Source organism: Scyliorhinus torazame, chromosome 29 (genome assembly GCF_047496885.1).
Source record: "Scyliorhinus torazame isolate Kashiwa2021f chromosome 29, sScyTor2.1, whole genome shotgun sequence".
Classification (NCBI taxonomy): Eukaryota; Metazoa; Chordata; class Chondrichthyes; order Carcharhiniformes; family Scyliorhinidae; genus Scyliorhinus; species Scyliorhinus torazame.
The window spans coordinates 23,834,962-23,852,422 of NC_092735.1; the positions used below are offsets into that span (position 1 = coordinate 23,834,962).

Below are 17,461 nucleotides of genomic sequence, written 5' to 3' on the forward strand. Positions count from 1 at the left end.
GTTGACGCAGTCGCGTTTCTCGACCAGCGTCAACACGGCCTCAGGATCAGCAATTCTGACCCCTACAGGGGGGCCAGCACGGCACTGGAGCGGTTCACGCAGCTCCAGCTGCTGATCCCGGCGTCAACTGGGCGCCGCGGGATCCGCGCATGCGCAGTGGCACCCTTCAACGCGCCGGCCCCGACGCAACATGGCGCAGGGCTACAGCGGCCGGCGCGGAAGAAAGGAGGCCGGCCTGGCGATCGGTGGGCCCAGATCGCGGGCCAGACCACATCGGAGGCCCCCCCCCCACCGGGTCGGACCCCCCCCCTTCCCCTCCGACAGGCCACCCCACGACCCTGCCACGCCGCGTTCCCGCCGGCTGAGAGCAGATGTGGACGGCGCCGGCGGGACTCGGGTTTTTCACGACAGCCGCTCCGCCCCCGACCGGCGGCGCGCCAACCACGCCGGCGCCAACGGCGCCGATTTGCGGAGAATCGCGTGCCGGCGTCGGGGCAGCGTGGCACGATTCGGGCGGGTTGGGGAATTGCCTGGCCCTGGGCTGACAGAATCCCGCCCACTGACTGCCGTTTATCCATCGCCCCCATGTTCGCTAACCCACAGTGGCTCCTGTCGCAATTTTAAAACGCTCGTGTTAGCTTTGAACGGCGTCACCCCTCCCAATCCCCTCCAGCCCTACAACCCTCTGCGCTCCTCCAAATCATAGAATCGCTACAGTGCAGGAGGAGGCCATTCGGCCCATCGAGTCCGCACCGACCCTCTGAAAGAGCACCCTACCCAATCCATTCATCTTTTGGACACTTAAGGGGCAATTTTGGCACTGCCAATCCACCTAACCGGCACATCTTTGGACTGTGGGAGAAAAACGGAGCACCCGGAGGAAACCCACGCAGACACGGGGGAACAGATAGTCACCCGAGGACGGAATTGAATCCGGGTCCCTGGTGCTGTGAGGGAGCAGTGCTAACCACTGTGCCACCGTGCCGCCCAAAATCTGGCATATTGCTCATTCCTGAGTTTTATCTTGCCAGCATTGGTGTCTGTGCCTTGAATGGCCTATTCCCTAAGCTCAAAGCAACCACGTCTCTAAACCTCTCTCGCTCTCTCTATCGTCCCTTCCTCCTTTGGACTCTGTTTAAAGCTTACCTCTTCATTCTAAATATTCATCAAGTTGCCCTAACATCTCCTTACGTGGCCCGTGGAGCACCGTGGACTGTTCCCCCCATTATCCAAGTGCTATGCGGATATAGGTTGTTGTTGCCATACTTCCTAACATTTCAAAAGTAATTCATTGATTGTAAAACACTTTGGGGACACCCTGAGATTAGAGCAAGGTGCTATAGAAATGCATTTGTAATGTCTATTGCTGTTGATCCAGCACCCTGACATGGTCAGGCACAGTGACGATCACACTCCCAGTCAGTCTGCCACAATAATCTGATGAGTTGACAACCGGAACTGGGGAAGGTCATTCATCCCCTCCAGTTTGTTCCTAACTTCGGTGGATGTTGGTGAATGTCACCTTAAACACCTCACAGAGATGCACAGATCAAACAAGGTGGATTAAAAACAAGCAGAACAATGTTAATTTCCTTTCCCCAATTTTGAGGTAGGCCGATGCTTTGCATTCGTTCATACAATACAAAGCTTGCATTTCTATAGCACCTTTTGAGGCAGCAAAACGTCCCACGCCGCACCCCAGGAGCAGCGAAGGTCGGGCCCCGTAAAACGTTGCATTTCTGTGAGGAATTGATGGGCGTCGCCTTCCCATGTCGCTCCTGCTACAACTCCAACGTGGTGGTCGAGTTTTGGATTCTGCTCTTCTCCTGAATCACGTGGAAATAATGGCCGTGGATGTGCCGGAAATCCACAGCGAACAGGCCGAAGAGGAGGAGCAGGACCATCGCGGCGACCCACTCGCATATCGCCGCCGCCGTTCTCTTATTCAAACTGTGCAGCAGCACCACTGTCGGAAGGGTCAAGGAAACAGCGTCTAAGGGTGGAGTCGTCGATTCATGGGGTTTTACAGCACAAAATGAGGCCCTTCTGCCCATCTTGTCTGCGCCAACCATCGACCACCTATCTACTCTAATCCCTTTATCCAGCACTTGGTCCGCAGCCTTGTACACGACAGGGTTTCAAATGCTCATCTAAATGCTTCTTAAATGTTGTGAGGGTTCCCGCCTCTACCGCCCTTTCAGGCAGCGAGTTCCAGATTCCCATTACCCACTGGGTGAAAAGGTTTTTTCCTCAAATCCCCTCTAGATATATTGTCCCATACCTTTAAATCTATGCCCCTTGGTTATTAACCCCTCTAGGTTTCTTCCTATCTATATTCCTTGTAATTTTGTACACCTCAATCAGGTCCCCTCTCAGCCTTCTCTGCTCCAGGGAAAACAGCCCCAGCCTATCCAGGCCCCTCTCCATAGCTGAAACGCTCCAGCCCAGGCAACATCCTGGTGAATCCCCTCTGCACCCTCTCTAGGGCAATCGTTTCCTTCCTATAGTGTGGCGACTATGTTGTTCTCTGCTCTGCTTGATCTGGATGGCTCGGATGCGTAGTGCTGAACAAAGACCAACAAGCTTTGTTAACGAACAAAACTATACATTTATTTACACTACTTACTATGGTTTGTTAAAGTATTAAACTATGCTATGTCCAACTGCAGAACTCTCAAGTACACAACTGCTCTCTGTCTCATGCCTCCCCATCTTCTCTAACCTTCATCTGCTTGTCTGTATCTTCTTCTGAGCCACAAGGCTTAGCCTCATCCCTTATATACTCATAGGGCTCGCTCCCTCTAATGGCTGTCTGTATACACTTCATTAACCTTGCATTGCCTTCATGCATGATATTACCACAGCGACCAGAACTCATAGGACTAGCTCCCTCTAGTGGCTGTCTGTATACACTTCATTAACCCTTGCATTGCCTTCATGCATGATATTACCACAGCGACCAGAACTGCACACAGTGCTCTAGCTGTGGCCTAACCAGCGTTTTATACAGCTCCTTCGCAACCTCCCTGCTCTTATATTTTATGCCTCGGCTAATAAAGGCAAGTGATGGTTTGGTTCCAGGTTACCATGTACGAGAAGAAGGATTTTTTCCCCTGATTTGTCTTACGCACGAACATATGAATTAGGAGCAAGAGGAGACCATTCGGCCTCTCGAGCCTGCTATCCCATTCAATAAGTCCGTGGGCTGATCTGATTGTAACCTCAACCCCACATTCCTGCCTTAAAAATATTTCAAGACTCCTGCATTTGAGGAAGAAAGTTCCAGAGACTCAGGACCTTCGGAAAGAGAAAAATGCTCCCCATTTCTGTCTTAAATGGGCAACCCCTTATTTTTAAACAGTGACCCTCTAGTTCTCGATTCTCCCGCAAGAGGAAACATCCTCTGCGCATCCACCCTGTCAATACCCGTCAGGATCTTGACACTTTCAATCAAGTCGCCTCTTACTCTTCTAAATTCTAGTGGGTACAAACCTAACTTGTTCAACCTTCTTATAGTCTCATAATTTGTTTTGAAGTGACTATTCCACGAATGGGGGCGGCACAGTGGTTAGCGCTGCTGCCTCACGGCACCTTGGACCCGGGTTTGATCCCGGCCCCGGGTCACTGTCCGTGTGGAGTTTCCACATTCTCCCCGTGTCTGTGTGGGTCTCACCCCCACAACCCAAAGATGTGCAGGGTAGGTGGATTGGCCACTAAATTGCCCCCTTAATCGGAAACAAAAAAGAATTGGATACTCTAAATTTTTAAAGAATATTCCCCGAATGCTGGGCCACCTCCAGTATCCATCCTAATCGGCTGGCTTTCCAATGTGAGAAAGAATTCTGGTTGATTTTACCCCCCCCCCCATACTGTCCCTCGAGTGCTGAGGCCCAGAGGGCAATCAAAGAGTCCGTGCTCCGTCCCCCACCTAAAAGCAGTTAACACAACACCGTGTAGAACCTGAGGCCTTCTTATCTTCAAGGCCTAGCATCAGGGTCAAGTTACCAACGAAAGCTCAGGGGCAGCCAGGAATGTCAATTTGATCAGGCTCCTGAGAAGAAATGTCTTTCTGACTCACTGAGAATGGGACCTTCACTAAATCGCAGGACAGCACAGAAAAGGAGGCCATTCGGCCCATCATAACTGCACTGCTTCTCCGAAGGAGCAACGCAACCAGTCCCATTCCTCGTCACCCTGCACATTCCACCATTTTCAGATAATCCAGCTCCCTCTCAAAAGCCTCGATTGAACCTCTCTACTCTGAGGCAGCGCAATACAGATCCTGACCGCCCATTGTGTGAAAACGGTTCACCTCCTGTTTCCATTGCTTCTTTCACCAATTACCTTGAAACTGTGGCCCTCCTTCTCAATCCTTCCAGCAACGTGATACAGTTTCTCCCCATCTGCTCTGTCCCGAATCCTCACGATTTTGAACACCTCTATCCCATCTCCTCCCAACCTGCTGGTCTCCAAAGAGAACAGCCCCAACTTCTCCAATCTACCCATCTCAACCGAATTTCCTCAGAGCCCCGGAACCATTCTCTCCTCCATCCCTGCTTATCCTGGGTCAGATTTGAATGAGCGTGACCCAGTCACATAGTTTTCACACTCATGGATAATGGGCGGGGTTCCATGGTTCCCCCTAGCGCGTGCCACTCGACGGAGCGACGTCCGCTGGCGACCGGATTTTCCGCTCCCGCTGCTGGTCAATGGGATTTCCCATTGAAGCCCCCCCCCTCCCCCACACCCCCCGGGAAACCCACAGGCGGGGCACGCTACCGGCGGGAAAACGGAATTGCTGTCAATCGACATATTGCCTCACGGCTAAAGGATACCCAGGCATAGGCAGACTGTGCACACAAGGCTGCAGATGATCCGAACTGGGCCAATCCACTTCCCGCCATGCCTTGGTTGTATCTTGTAGGTGAGTGCCGCCTGCAGCCAAAAATAGACGTTCCCGATAAAGAATGCGAGAAAGGCCCCCACCAGGTGCACATGAATCTGGTTGACGGTCTGTGGAGAAAATAAACGGAGGGGTTAGCCAAGCTGGCAGAGTTTGCGTTCCTTGCTCGCCTCCCCCTGACTGGGTTGAATTATTTGAAGTAACATGATGCGTCCAGCCAATAATGAGCTGCGTTGTCACTTAATAGGACAGGACTTGGGATTCGCTGAAAAGAAAAGAGACATATGATGGTGTCAAAGTTTTTCAACTTGCACTCATCAGATGTAAGAATGCCAAATTTCAAAGGGAACAACAATTTATACAGCCTGAGAAAAATATGCTAATCGTTTGGCAAGTTAGCTCCGATTGGTTGAGGCACTGCCATGGAGAATGCATTGCATTTTTAAAACAAATTAAACAAAAGCTTGGGGGACAATAGTTCCTGGGTGCAATCAGAGCCCACCCCTCCAGTGTTACGTCCAGGGACCCGCCCCTTACTTATTTGTGCACCAGGTGACACTTGGGGACAGCGGCTTCAAACCTCCCCCGACTGTTTTTTTTCCGCCAGTTGCGGCACCCTGCCAAGAAATGAGGAAATTACGCCCATTGAAACCGTAATCCAGCAAGAAACGGACCATTCGGCCTAAACCATTCTCCCACCGAATTTAACTCCCCACTTCTTTTTTTTAAATTTTTCTAATTAAGGGACAATTTATCGAGGCCAATCCACCTACCCAGCACATCTTTGGGTTGTGGGGGTGAGACCCACGCAGACACGGGAAGAATGTGCAAACTCCACACGGGCGGTGACCCGGGGCCGAGATCAAACCCTATCCTCGGCACCGTGAGGCAGCCGTGCCAACCGCTGGGTCACCCTGCCGCCCCACCTCCCCGCTTCTGACGCTGAGCAAGAGCCTAACATGACGAGTTACCTGAAAATTCCCCACCATTGAGCCTCCGACTGCACACAAACACCCGGCCACCAGACTGACGATGTTTAGGGCCGACTGGTGTCCATAGTCTATCACTTGCTGGTACCTGATGACGCAAACCCAAGTAACTGCAAAGAACGAGAAAGAGCGCCTTTAAAAAACATTCTAATCATACTTTGGCTTCAGAAGATTCTTCCAAATTCCCGATTGTTGGATTTTGTGGTAACCATAGAATATCGTGTAATCCCTACAGTGCAGAAGAAGGCCATTCGGCCCATTGGGTCTGCACCGACGCGCTGAAAGAGCATCCTACCCAGGGCCAGTCTCCCACCCTATTCCTGTAACCCCACTTAACCTGCACATCTTTGGACTGTGGGAGGAAACCAGGTCACCCGGAGGAAACGCACGGAGACACGGGGAGGACGTGCAGACTCCGCAGTCAGTGACCCATGGTCGGAATCGAATCCGAGTCCCTGCCGCTGTGAGGCAGCAGTGCTAACCACCTTGCATGGCTGTGCCGTATCCCGCAAAGGAATGCCGTGTATCGTAGGAGACAGCGTACTCAGAGAAACAAGAGTCTTCTAGGCTTTGCCGCCAGCCGCTGGTGATCATTGGATTGAGAACGGGAAACACCCCCCCTTTTGCAACCCTCCAGGATTAACCTGAGGTCTCCAGGAATAGAAGATCAACCTCGATAAGCAAACCCTGTAGACAGATCATCGGGGGGGGGGGGGGGGGAGTATAATGTGACTGTGAGTTACAAAAAATATTGGACATTGGAAAAATTACTTTTTGACCAGCAGTCAAATACCATCCAATTGGGGCAGCACGGTGGCGCAGTGGTTAGCACTGCTGCCTCCCGGCGCCGAGGACCCGGGTTCGATCCCATCTCCATGTCACTCTCTGTGTGGAGTTTGCACATTCTTCTCGTGTCTGTGCGGGTCTCACCCCCAGAACCCAAAGATGTGCAAGGCAGGTGAATTGGCCATGTTAAATTGGCCCTTAATTGGAAAATGTTGAATCAAAAGTACCGTCCGATCAGGGAATGATGTCTTATCGATTTCCGAATCCGTTCAGGAAAGCAGAGTGGGGCAGCGGGAGGCATGTCAGGTGACCCAAAGCAGGGGGCTGGGACGGTTGGAGACAGGTGGTCACGTGATGAAACCTCCAGGAGTATGTTCAAGCAGAGTTGGCAACCCTGGCCAGGCCACTTTATCGTTGGGTAACCTGGCACCGACGAGCGATCGATCTCGCGCTCTTTTCTGACACTGCGTAGTGGCGTTGGTTTCACACCAAGCAGGCGATTCACTCGATAAACCTCAGGGGCAATAACTTTGCACCTCCCTGAGGTCCGGTTGAAATAGTTCTTTCGAAAGGAAACCGAATTGAAGATGGCATCCGAGGCCTACTCACCCAGAAAAGATCCGACGTTCATTACTTGGGCGAAAATGCAGCTCTGGGGAGGTTCTGCGCCACAGACACTGAGGGGGGGAATCAGAAAGTCAAAGGTCAAGCGTTTCTCACTCAACGAGCGAACGGTAATTTGGGGCGGGATTTCTGGCCCTTACCCGCAGGCGGAACCTTCGGTCCCGCCAAACATGTGCAGAAACAGGGCATTTGACCTAACAGATCACTGCCAGAGATTATTCCGTGCTTATCTCCTACAACCCTGCTTCGTCTAATCCTATCCCGCGTATCAATCCAGTCAGTGCTCCCTCATGTGTTCTATTCGGCTCCCCCTGCTTTCTGCTCTTCATCTCAGCTACACCCTCGGGCAGCGACTTCCATGTTCTCCAGTAAAGACGTTTCTCCTGAATTCTCTACTGGGTTCATTGGCGACTATCTCACATTTATGCCCCTCAATTTTGGACACGCCTGCGGAAATAAACCTCTCTGTGGGCGGAATTATGTGGCTCCCGTCAGGGGGCGAGCCGTGCAGAAGTCCTCTGACTTCAGCGGGGCTGCAAAATAGCCAGAGTCGTGTAGCACAGAAAAGGCCCTTCGGCCCATCGCGTCTGTGCCGGTCAAAAACAACCACCTAACTATTCTCACCCCATTTTCCAGCACTTCGCCCATAGCCTTGTCGGCTCTGGGAACAGCTTCTTCCCCACGGCTACAAGACTCCTCAACGGCTCCCCCTCGGACTGCTCTGTTCCCTGTAAGAACACTATTCACGACGCCCTATGCTGCTCTTGCTCATGTATTTGCTTTGTTTGGCCCCTTGTTTGGCCCCTTGTTCCGCACTGTAACCAATCACCGTTTGCCAATGTACCATTTGTCAATGTTCTCTGTTGATTATTCTTGTGTCTACTATGTACGTACTGTGTACGTTCCCTCGGCCGCAGAAAAATACTTATCACTGTACTTCGATACATGTGACAAATCAAATCAAGTGCACATCTAAATACGTCTTAAATGTTCTGAGGGTCTCTGCTTTCACCACCCTTTCAGGCAGCGAGTTCCAGACTCCCGCCCCCCTCTGGGTGAAAGATTTTTCCTCACACCCCATCTAATCCTCCTGCCCCTTACCTTAAATCTATGCCCCCTGGTCATTGATCCCTCCACCAAGGGTAAAAATTTCTTCCTGTTTATTTTATCTATGCCCCTCATAATTTTATACATCTCAAAATCATGCTGTAAAATTCCACCCCATGTCGATCCAATTGATCCCCTTCATATTTTAGTGATCACTATCAGGTCAGCCTTCTCTTTTCTAGACCCAACCTGTTCAGTCTTTCCTGATGGTTGTGGATGCCTACAGTGCAGAAGGAGGCCATTCAGCCCTTCGAGTCTACAGCCCTCCACCACCGACGCACAGTGGCGACCAAGTGTACCATCTACAAGATGCACTGCAGCAACTCACCAAGGTTCCTTCGACAGAACCTTCCTAACCCACGACCACTACCACCTAGAAGGGCAAGAGCAGCAGATTCCTGGGAGCCCCACCACTTGTTCCCCTCCAAGTCACTCACCACCCCGACTTGGAAATATATCAGCCGTTCCTTCACTGTTGCTGGGTCAAAATCCCGGAACTCCCTCCCTAACAACACAGTGGGCGTACCTACCCCACAAGGACTGCAGCGGTTCAAGATGGCAACTCACCACCACGTTCTGAAGGGCAACTAGGGATGGGCAACAAATACTGGGCCTAACCAGCGATGCCCACATCCCGTAAATGAATTTTTATAAAGGGCAAATCAAATATATATAAAATGTACAACAAAACAGTGAGACACAGTGCTGTCGACACCCTCAGTGTAATAATAACACTCTTTATTGTCACAAGTAGGCTTACATTAACACTGCAATTAAGTTACTGTGAAAAGCCCCTAGTCGCCACACTCCGGCACCTGTTCGGGTACACAGAGGGAGAATTCAGAATGTCCAATTCTGTCCAACAAGCACAAATTTTGGGACTTGTGGGAGGAAACTGGAGCACCCGGAAGAAACCCACGCAGACACGGGGAGAACGTACAGACTCCGCCCAGTCAGTGACCCAAGCCGGGAATCGAACCCAGGACCATGGCGCTGTGAAGCAACAGTGCTAACCACTGTGCTACCGTGCCGCCCACATGTTGAGACTTACGATTTGCGACATGGTGGAAATGGATTTGGCTGCACCTGGAATTGTTTCGAAGGAGAGTCTTCAGGCGAGGAGGGGAGGAAAGCGGGGGCGAGAGGATTGGATTGGATTGGATTTGTTTATTGTCCCGTGTACCGAAGTACAGTGAAAAGTATTTTTCTGCGAGCAGCTCAACAGATCATTAAATACATGGGAAGAAAAGGGAAGAAAAGAAAATACATAATAGGGCAACACAACATATACAATGTAACTACATAAGCACTGGCATCGGGTGAAGCATACAGGGTGTAGTGTTAATGAGGTCAGTCCATAAGAGGGTCATTTAGGAGTCTGGTGACAGTGGGGAAGAAGCTGTTTTTGAGTCTGTTCGTCCGTGTTCTCAGACTTCTGTATCTCCTGCCCGATGGAAGAAGTTGGAAGAGTGAGTAAGCCGGGTGGGAGGGATCTTTGATTATGCTGCCCGCTTTCCCCAGGCAGCGGGAGGTGTAGATGGAGTCAATGGATGGGAGGCAGGTTTGTGTGATGGACTGGGCGGTGTTCACGGCTCTCTGAAGTTTTTGCGGTCCTGGGCCTAGCAGTTGCCATACCAGGCTGTGATGCAGCCCGATAGGATGCTTTCTATGGTGCATCTGTAAAAGTTGGGAAGGGTTAATGTGGACATGCCAAATTTCCTTAGTTTCCTGAGGAAGTATAAGTGCTGTTGTGCTTTCTTGGTGGTAGCGTCGATGTGGGTGGATCAGGACAGATTTTTGGAGATGTGCACCCCTAGGAATTTGAAACTGCTAACCATCTCCACCTCGACCCCGTTGATGCTGACAGGGGTGTGTACAGTACTTTGCTTCCTGAAGTCAATGACCAGCTCTTTAGTTTTGCTGGCATTGAGGGAGAGATTGTTGTCACTACACCACTCCACTAGGTTCTCTATCTCTCGCCTGTATTCTGACTCGTCGTTATTCGAGGTCTGGCCCACTATGGTCGTATCGTCAGCAAACATGTAGATGGAATTGGGACCAAGTTTTGCCAGCAGTCGTGTGTGTACAGGGAGTAGAGTAGGGGGCTAAGTACGCAGCCTTGCGGGGCCCTGGTGTTGAGGACTATTGTGGAGGAGGTACGATCCCGTACGGTTTTAAAGCTTTAAATTGGAACACCATTGGTTGTGCCCAGCCGGGATATCAGGAAGCAACGGGGCAGTCATGTCTGACAACACCCTACATCCCAACACTATTAACTGCGGGAAATAATGCAATATTCCGAAATTACCTGATGTAGGGGAATTGCACTGTGATGTTCACAGACCCATTTACCACCGCCATTTCGAACCTGCGGAAAATTTACAAAGAAAAGTAAGTTCGGTGTAGAATGGATTGGGTTGACACAAACGCGGAACCACATAAAACAACATGAAAAATGAACCAGGCAAGAGGGGGTTAAACTGTGAACTGATGTTTGATAGAATTGCTGACTTTAAATGGTTATTGAACTTCACAACGACATAATCGCGGACCAGGCGAAAGGTGTCAGCAAAAGAGTCACAAAGGTCCGAAGGTTGACGACAGTTAAACTCTTGTGAAAGGTAAATATTCAGGCACATCGGAATAAATGGAAATGCCGGCCTTCCAAAACGGAGGGCAAAAAAAATTTAGCTTGAACAGAGAAACCTGCATTTATTTTGCACCCTTCCCGATCACGAGGAATCCCAGAGTTTGAAAGAAGGAAAGGTGGGCAATTAATTTACGCCATATGTTTGTGCTCGAGAACGGGCCTTGAACCAGCCACTTTGTGCTTCAGAGGCAAAGGTTAGTGGAGGTGCAGGATAGTAGTAATCTAACAGCAGCCCGGATTCTCAGAGGACAAGACATAGAACATAGAACAATACAGCATAGAACAGGCCCTTCGGCCCTCGATGTTGTGCCGAGCCTTGTCCGAAACCAAGATCAAGCTATCCCACTCCCTGTCATTCTGGTGTGCTCTATGAGCCTATCCAATAACCGCTTGAAAATTCCTAAAGTGTCCGACTCCACTATCACAGCAGGCAGTCCATTCCACACCCTAACCACTCTCTGAGTAAAGAACCTACCTCGGACATCCCTCCTATATCTCCCACCCTGAATCTCATATTTATGTCCCCTTGTAACAGCTACATCCACCCGAGGAAATAGTCTCTGAACGTCCACTCTATCCCCCTCATCAACTTATAAACCTCTATTAAGTCACCTCTCATCCTCCTCCGTTCCAAAGAGAAAAGCCCGAGCTCCCTCAACCTTTCCTCATAAGACGTATCCTGCAAACCAGGCAGCATCCTGGTAAATCTCCTTTGCACCATTTCCAATGCTTCCACATCCTTCCTATAGTGAGGTGACCAGAACTGCACACAATACTCCAAATGTGGTCTCACCAGGGTCATGTACAGTTGCAGCATAACCCCACGGCTCTTAAACTCAAGCCCCCTGTAATAAACGCTAACACACGATACGCCTTCTTCACGGCTCTATCCACATGAGTGGCAACCTTCAGAGATCTGTGGACATGAACCCCAAGATCTCTCTGTTCCTCCACATTCCTCAGAACCCTGCCGTTGACTCTGTAATCCGCATTCAAATTTTTTCTACCAAAATGAATCACCTCGCACTTATCAGGGTGCAACTCCATCTGCCATTTTTTGGCCCAGCTCTGCATCCTATCAATGTTTCTTTGCAGCCTACAACAGCCCTCCACCTCATCCACTACTCCCCCAACCTTGGTGTCATCAGCAAATTTACTGGAAGATGGAATACAATGTTAACAAATGTGAGGTTGGACCTGTATAGACAGGACGGTTTGCACCTGAACCAGAGGGACACCAATATCCTGGGAGGGAAATTTGCTACGGCTCTTCGGGGGGGGGTTTAAACAATTTGTCAGGGGGATGGGAAAACGAGCTGTAGTCCAGAAGCCAGTACTGAGAGTAGTGAGGTACTGAGGAGGGTATCAAGGTCGCAGGAGTGTACCGGCAGACAGAAAGGTGGGTTAAAGTGTGTCTACTTCAATGCAAGGAGCATCTGGAATAAGTTAGGTGAACTTGGAGCGTGGATTGATACTTGGGAATACCATGTTGTGGCCATTACGGAGACATGGTTAGAACAGGGACAGGAATGGTTGTTGGAAGTTCCGGGGTATAGATGTTTCAGTCAGAGTAGGGAAGATGGTAAAAGAGGTGGAGGAGTAGCATTGTTAATCAATGATATTTTAACGGCTGCAGAAAGGCAGTTTGAAGGGGATCTGCCTACTGAGGTAATATGGGCCGAAGTTAGAAATAGGAAAGGAGCACGCAGTAACAGGAGAGGAGTTCTCCGCTTTCAGAGGGGAAAGAATTGTTAGGGGCTTCAAACTGCAAAGGGGAGATTTGCGTTATGGAACAAAAGTCATCACTTTGAGTTGCATTTGGATTTGCACACCATAAGAGCATAAGACGTAGGAGCAGAAGTAGGCCACTCGGCCCATCGAGTCTGCTCCGCCATTCAATGAGATCATGGCTGATCTCATATAATCCTCAACTCCACTTTCCCACCTTATCCCCATAACCCTCGATTCCCTCACTGATTACAAATCTGTCTCTCTCAGCCATGAACATACTTAACGAGCCAGCCTCTACAGCTCTCTGCGGTAAGAATTCCACAGATTCACAACCCGCTGAGAGAAGAAATTCCTCCTCATCTCTGTCTTTAATAAGGGCGTCATGGTGGCGCAGTGGTTAGCATTGCTGCTTCACGGCGCTGAGGGCCTACGTTCGATCCCGGCCCCAGGTCACTGTCTGTGTGGAATTTGCACATTCTCCCCGTATCTGTGTGGCTTTCACCCCCACAACCCAAGGATGTGCAGGGTAGGAGGATTGGCCACGCTAAATTGCCCCTTAATTGGAAAAAAAATAACTGGGTAGTCTAAATTTTTTTTAAAATCTCAAATGTCTTAAATGGACGAACCCTTACTCTGAGATTATGCCCTCTGGTCCTAAACTCTCCCACAAAGGGAAACAACCTCTCAGCATCGACCCTGTCAAGTCCCTGAGAATCCTATGGGAAAATGTTCGCGCCGTCGTGAACGCCATCGCATTTCACGACGACGCGAAACGGGCACGAGGACGACGGATTCTGTCCCCCACAGGGGGCCAGCACGGCACTGGAGTGGTTCACGCCGCTCCAGCCTCCCTTCCCGGCGCCAAATGGGCATCGCGCCAACACGCGCATGCGCAGTTGGGCCGCGCCAACCTGCGCATGCGCGGGGGACTTCTTCAGCGTGCCGGCCCCTAGGCAACGTGGGGTGGGGGTTCAGGGGCCAGCCGCGCAACAAAGTAGGCCCGGGGGGGGGGAGAGGCCGGCCCGCCAATCGGTGGGCCCCGATCGCGGGCCTGACCCCATCGGAGGCCCCTCCCGGTGAAGGAGCGTTTTCCCCGCCCCACAGGCTGCCCCCCCGACCCATCGCGCAGAGTTCTCGCCGGCAGTGACCAGGGGTGAACGGCGCCGGCAGGACTCTGTCGTATCCGCGCGGCCACTCGGCCCATCCGGGCCGGAGAATCGGCGGCCCCGCCGAATCCAGCGGCCCGCGGCCGGCACCACGTCAAACACGCCGGCGCAAATGGCGGCAATTCTCCACACCTCGGAGAATCGCCCGTCGGCATCGGGGCGCGGTTGCGGCATTTCTCCGGCCCGGCGCGGGGCTCGGAGAATCGCGCCCGATATGTCTCAATAAGGTCGCCCCTCATTCTTCTAAACTCCAATGAGTACAGACCCAACCTACCCAACCCCTCCTCATAAGAAAATCCCAGCACAGCCCAGAAACACACAGCTTGGAGATCGGAGAATCCCGTCCATAATCTTCCTGGTTTATGACACGCCATTACCTCAACAACCTTTGATAATTTGAGGCAGGCACGTGGTCAATGATATCTCAGATGTTAACAGTATTCCTGTGGGTATCTGTTTTGACTTTGATCCTTTGGTGTGACTTACATTGGGTAACACAGAACCAGCTAAATCCAGCACCTCCATAAAGTCAGAAGCAATATGAATTTCAAGATTTCCACATCGTGCTTTATAAAATTCTTAACATAGCGAATCACACCTAGAGCTAAGTGCAGTGTGGCAGCAAACGTGCACACTCAGAATCAGAATGTCCATTCGGCCCATTTCAACTCACCACGCCTGTATGCCAGCCCCCTCAGTACAGTATCCACCTTGAATGGAACCTACTTGCCTCGCCTTCCTTGTACCTCGCAGATTGCACCAGATATCATTGAATCATAGAATCGTAGAAACTAATGACCTTCTGGGAACTGGAATCATAGAATCCCTACAGTGAAGAAGGAGGTCATTCGGCCCATTGAGTCTGCACCGACCCTTGGAAAGAGCAACCTACCTAGGCCTATGACCCCACCCAGGGCAGCTCGGTAGCATTGTGGATAGCACAATTGCTTCACAGCTCCAGGGTCCCAGGTTTGATTCCAGCTTGGATCACTGTCTGTGCGGAGTCTACACATCCTCCCCGTGTGTGCGTGGGTTTCCTCCGGGTGCTCCGGTTTCCTCCCACAGTCCAAAGATGTGCAGGTTAGGTGGATTGGCCATGATAAATTGCCCTTAGTGTCCAAAATTGCCCTTAGTGTTGGGTGGGGTTACTGGGTTATGGGGATAGGGTGGAGGTGTTGACCTTGGGTATGGTGCTCTTTCCAAGAGCTGGTGCAGACTCGATGGGCTGAATAGCCTCCTTCTGCACTGGAAATTCTATGATAATCCCCGTAACCCGTTAACCACACTTAACTTTTTGGACAGTAAGGGGCAATTTAGCATGACCAATCAACCTAACCGGCACATCTTTGGACTGTGGGAGGAAACCGGAGCACCCGGAGGAAACCCACGCAGACACAGGGAGAAAGTGCGAACTGCACACAGGCCGGAATCAAACCCAGGTCCCTGGCGCTGTGAGGCAGCAGTGTTAACCACTGTGCCACCGTGCCGCCCCATGTCTCCCTCTTTAAGAAAAGCATCTCTTCTTAGTATTTGATCTAAAATTATTTCTCACTTATTTAAACGTAAGCTCCCCAATCTTACCTCATAGTTACATTCGATCCCAAGAAAGCCCTGTCCCCATTGGTAGCACTTTGGCCTCACGAGGTTCTGACTTCATGACGCACTCCAGCTCTTGAGCAAAGGCCAGCGCGGCACTGAGGGAGTGCTGCACTGTCGGGAGTGCTAGTCTTTTGAGTGAGTCATTAAACCGAAGCTCTATGTGCCTATTTGGGTGGACATAAAAGATCCCCCGGCGCCATAATGAAGAAGACCTGGGAGATCGCTCCATAATTCAGCCCTCAATCATCACCATGAAAACAGGTTATTGGGTCATTATCACGTTGCCCTTTGTTTACGGGATATGGGCGTGGCTGAGTGGGCCAGCATTTATTGTCCACCCATAGTTTCCCTTGCGAAGGTAGTGGTGAGCCGCCTTCTTGAGCCGCTGCAGTCCATGTAGGTACACCCACAGTGCTGTTAGGGAGGGAGTTCCAGGATTTTGACCCAGCGACAGTGAAGGAATGGCCAATATGTTTCCAAGTCAGGGTTGTGAGTGACCTGGAGGAGAACCTCCAGGTGGTGGGGTTCCCAGGTTGAGGGACCGAAGCAGGAAGAGAGGTGACTTGATAGAGGTGTACAAGGTGATGAGAGGCATGGATAGAGTGGATAGCCAGAGACTTTTCCCCAGGGCGGAAATGGCTGTCACGAGGGGACATAATTTTAAGGTGATTGGAGGAAGGTACAGGGGAGGTGTCAGAGGTCGGTTCTTTACACAGAGAGTGGTGGGTGTGTGGAATGCACTGTCAGCAGAGGTGGTGGAGTCAGAGTCATTAGGGACATTTAAATAAGTCTTGGACAGGCACATGGACAGCAGTAAATTGAAGGGGTGTAGGTTAGGTTGATCTTAGATTAAAATAAATGGTCAGCACAACATCGCCGGCCGAAGGGCCTGTACTGTGCTGTACTGTTCTATGTGTTATGGGAGAGGTGTTTTCAGAACCCCAAAATGGATCATGGAGTTCAACCAACCTCCCCCTTTAATGTATTGTTGCTTTTCCGAGCACACGGCTTGTTCTCCAGGTGTGATGCAGCAATCATGGACAAATGGGTTTTAAACACAAACAATGTTTATTCTATGAACCAACTTAACCCTTTTAAATAAACATTGGGGGCGCAATTCTCCAGTCCCGCGCCGGTTGGGAGAATCGCCTGGGCCGTCAAAATTTCCGGGGACGCCGGTCCGACGCCCTCCCGCGACTCTCCCAAGCGGCGGGAACGGCCCGGTCGAGTTTCGCGGGCCGCAGGCCGGAGACACCCAAAATGGCGATTCTCCGGCACCCCCGCTATTCTGAGGCCCGGATGGGCCGTGCGGCCAGGCCAAAACGGCGGGTTCCTCCCGGCGCCGTCCACACCTGGTCGCTGCAGTCATGGGCGGTGCGTGAACGCTGGGGGGGGCGGCCTGTGGGGGGGCGAGGGGGGATCCTGCACCGGGCTTCACCTGGAATGTGGGTGGCCCGCGATCGATGCCCACCGATCGTCGGGCCGTCCTGTCTGAAGGAGGACCTCCTTCCTTCCGCGGCCCCGCAAGATCCGTCCCCCAACTTCTTGTGGGGCGTATTTAGAGAGGACGGCAACCACGCATGCGCGGGTTGGTGCCGGCCAACCCGCGCATGCGCGGATGACGCCCGTTATGCGGCGCCGGCCGCATCATCTATGCAGCGCCGCTTTTATGCAGGCGACAAGGCCTGGCGCGTGTAGATGACGTGGCCCCGATCCTGGCCCATTGTCAGGGCCTGAATCGGTCGGGACCGGGGCCGTTCCGCGCTGTCGTGAACCTCGACGGTGTTCACGACGGCGCGGCCACTTCGGCGTGGGAGTGGAGAATCCCGGATCTCTTAACACCCCTTACTTCAAAGATAACCCCGAAAATAATACAATACTAAATAATCCTTCAGTTATTCCTTTC

General features: G+C 51.5%; 1 protein-coding gene across 3 annotated transcripts in view; it reads right to left on the reverse strand.

Moving 5' to 3' along the window:
- Positions 1-1,588: 1,588 nt before the first annotated feature.
- Positions 1,589-17,461, reverse strand: part of tmem150b (transmembrane protein 150B) — a 31,467-nt gene continuing 15,594 nt past the window's right edge. For all 3 annotated transcript variants that reach the window (XM_072491917.1, XM_072491918.1, XM_072491919.1), the window contains exons 3-7: positions 10,718-10,777; positions 7,288-7,355; positions 5,875-6,002; positions 4,836-5,013; positions 1,589-1,966 (exon numbers count right to left, since the gene is read on the reverse strand). In XM_072491917.1, coding sequence (XP_072348018.1) covers positions 1,782-1,966; positions 4,836-5,013; positions 5,875-6,002; positions 7,288-7,355; positions 10,718-10,777 — 619 coding nt within the window. In that variant the 3' untranslated portion in view covers positions 1,589-1,781. The remainder of the gene's footprint in view (positions 1,967-4,835; positions 5,014-5,874; positions 6,003-7,287; positions 7,356-10,717; positions 10,778-17,461) is intronic.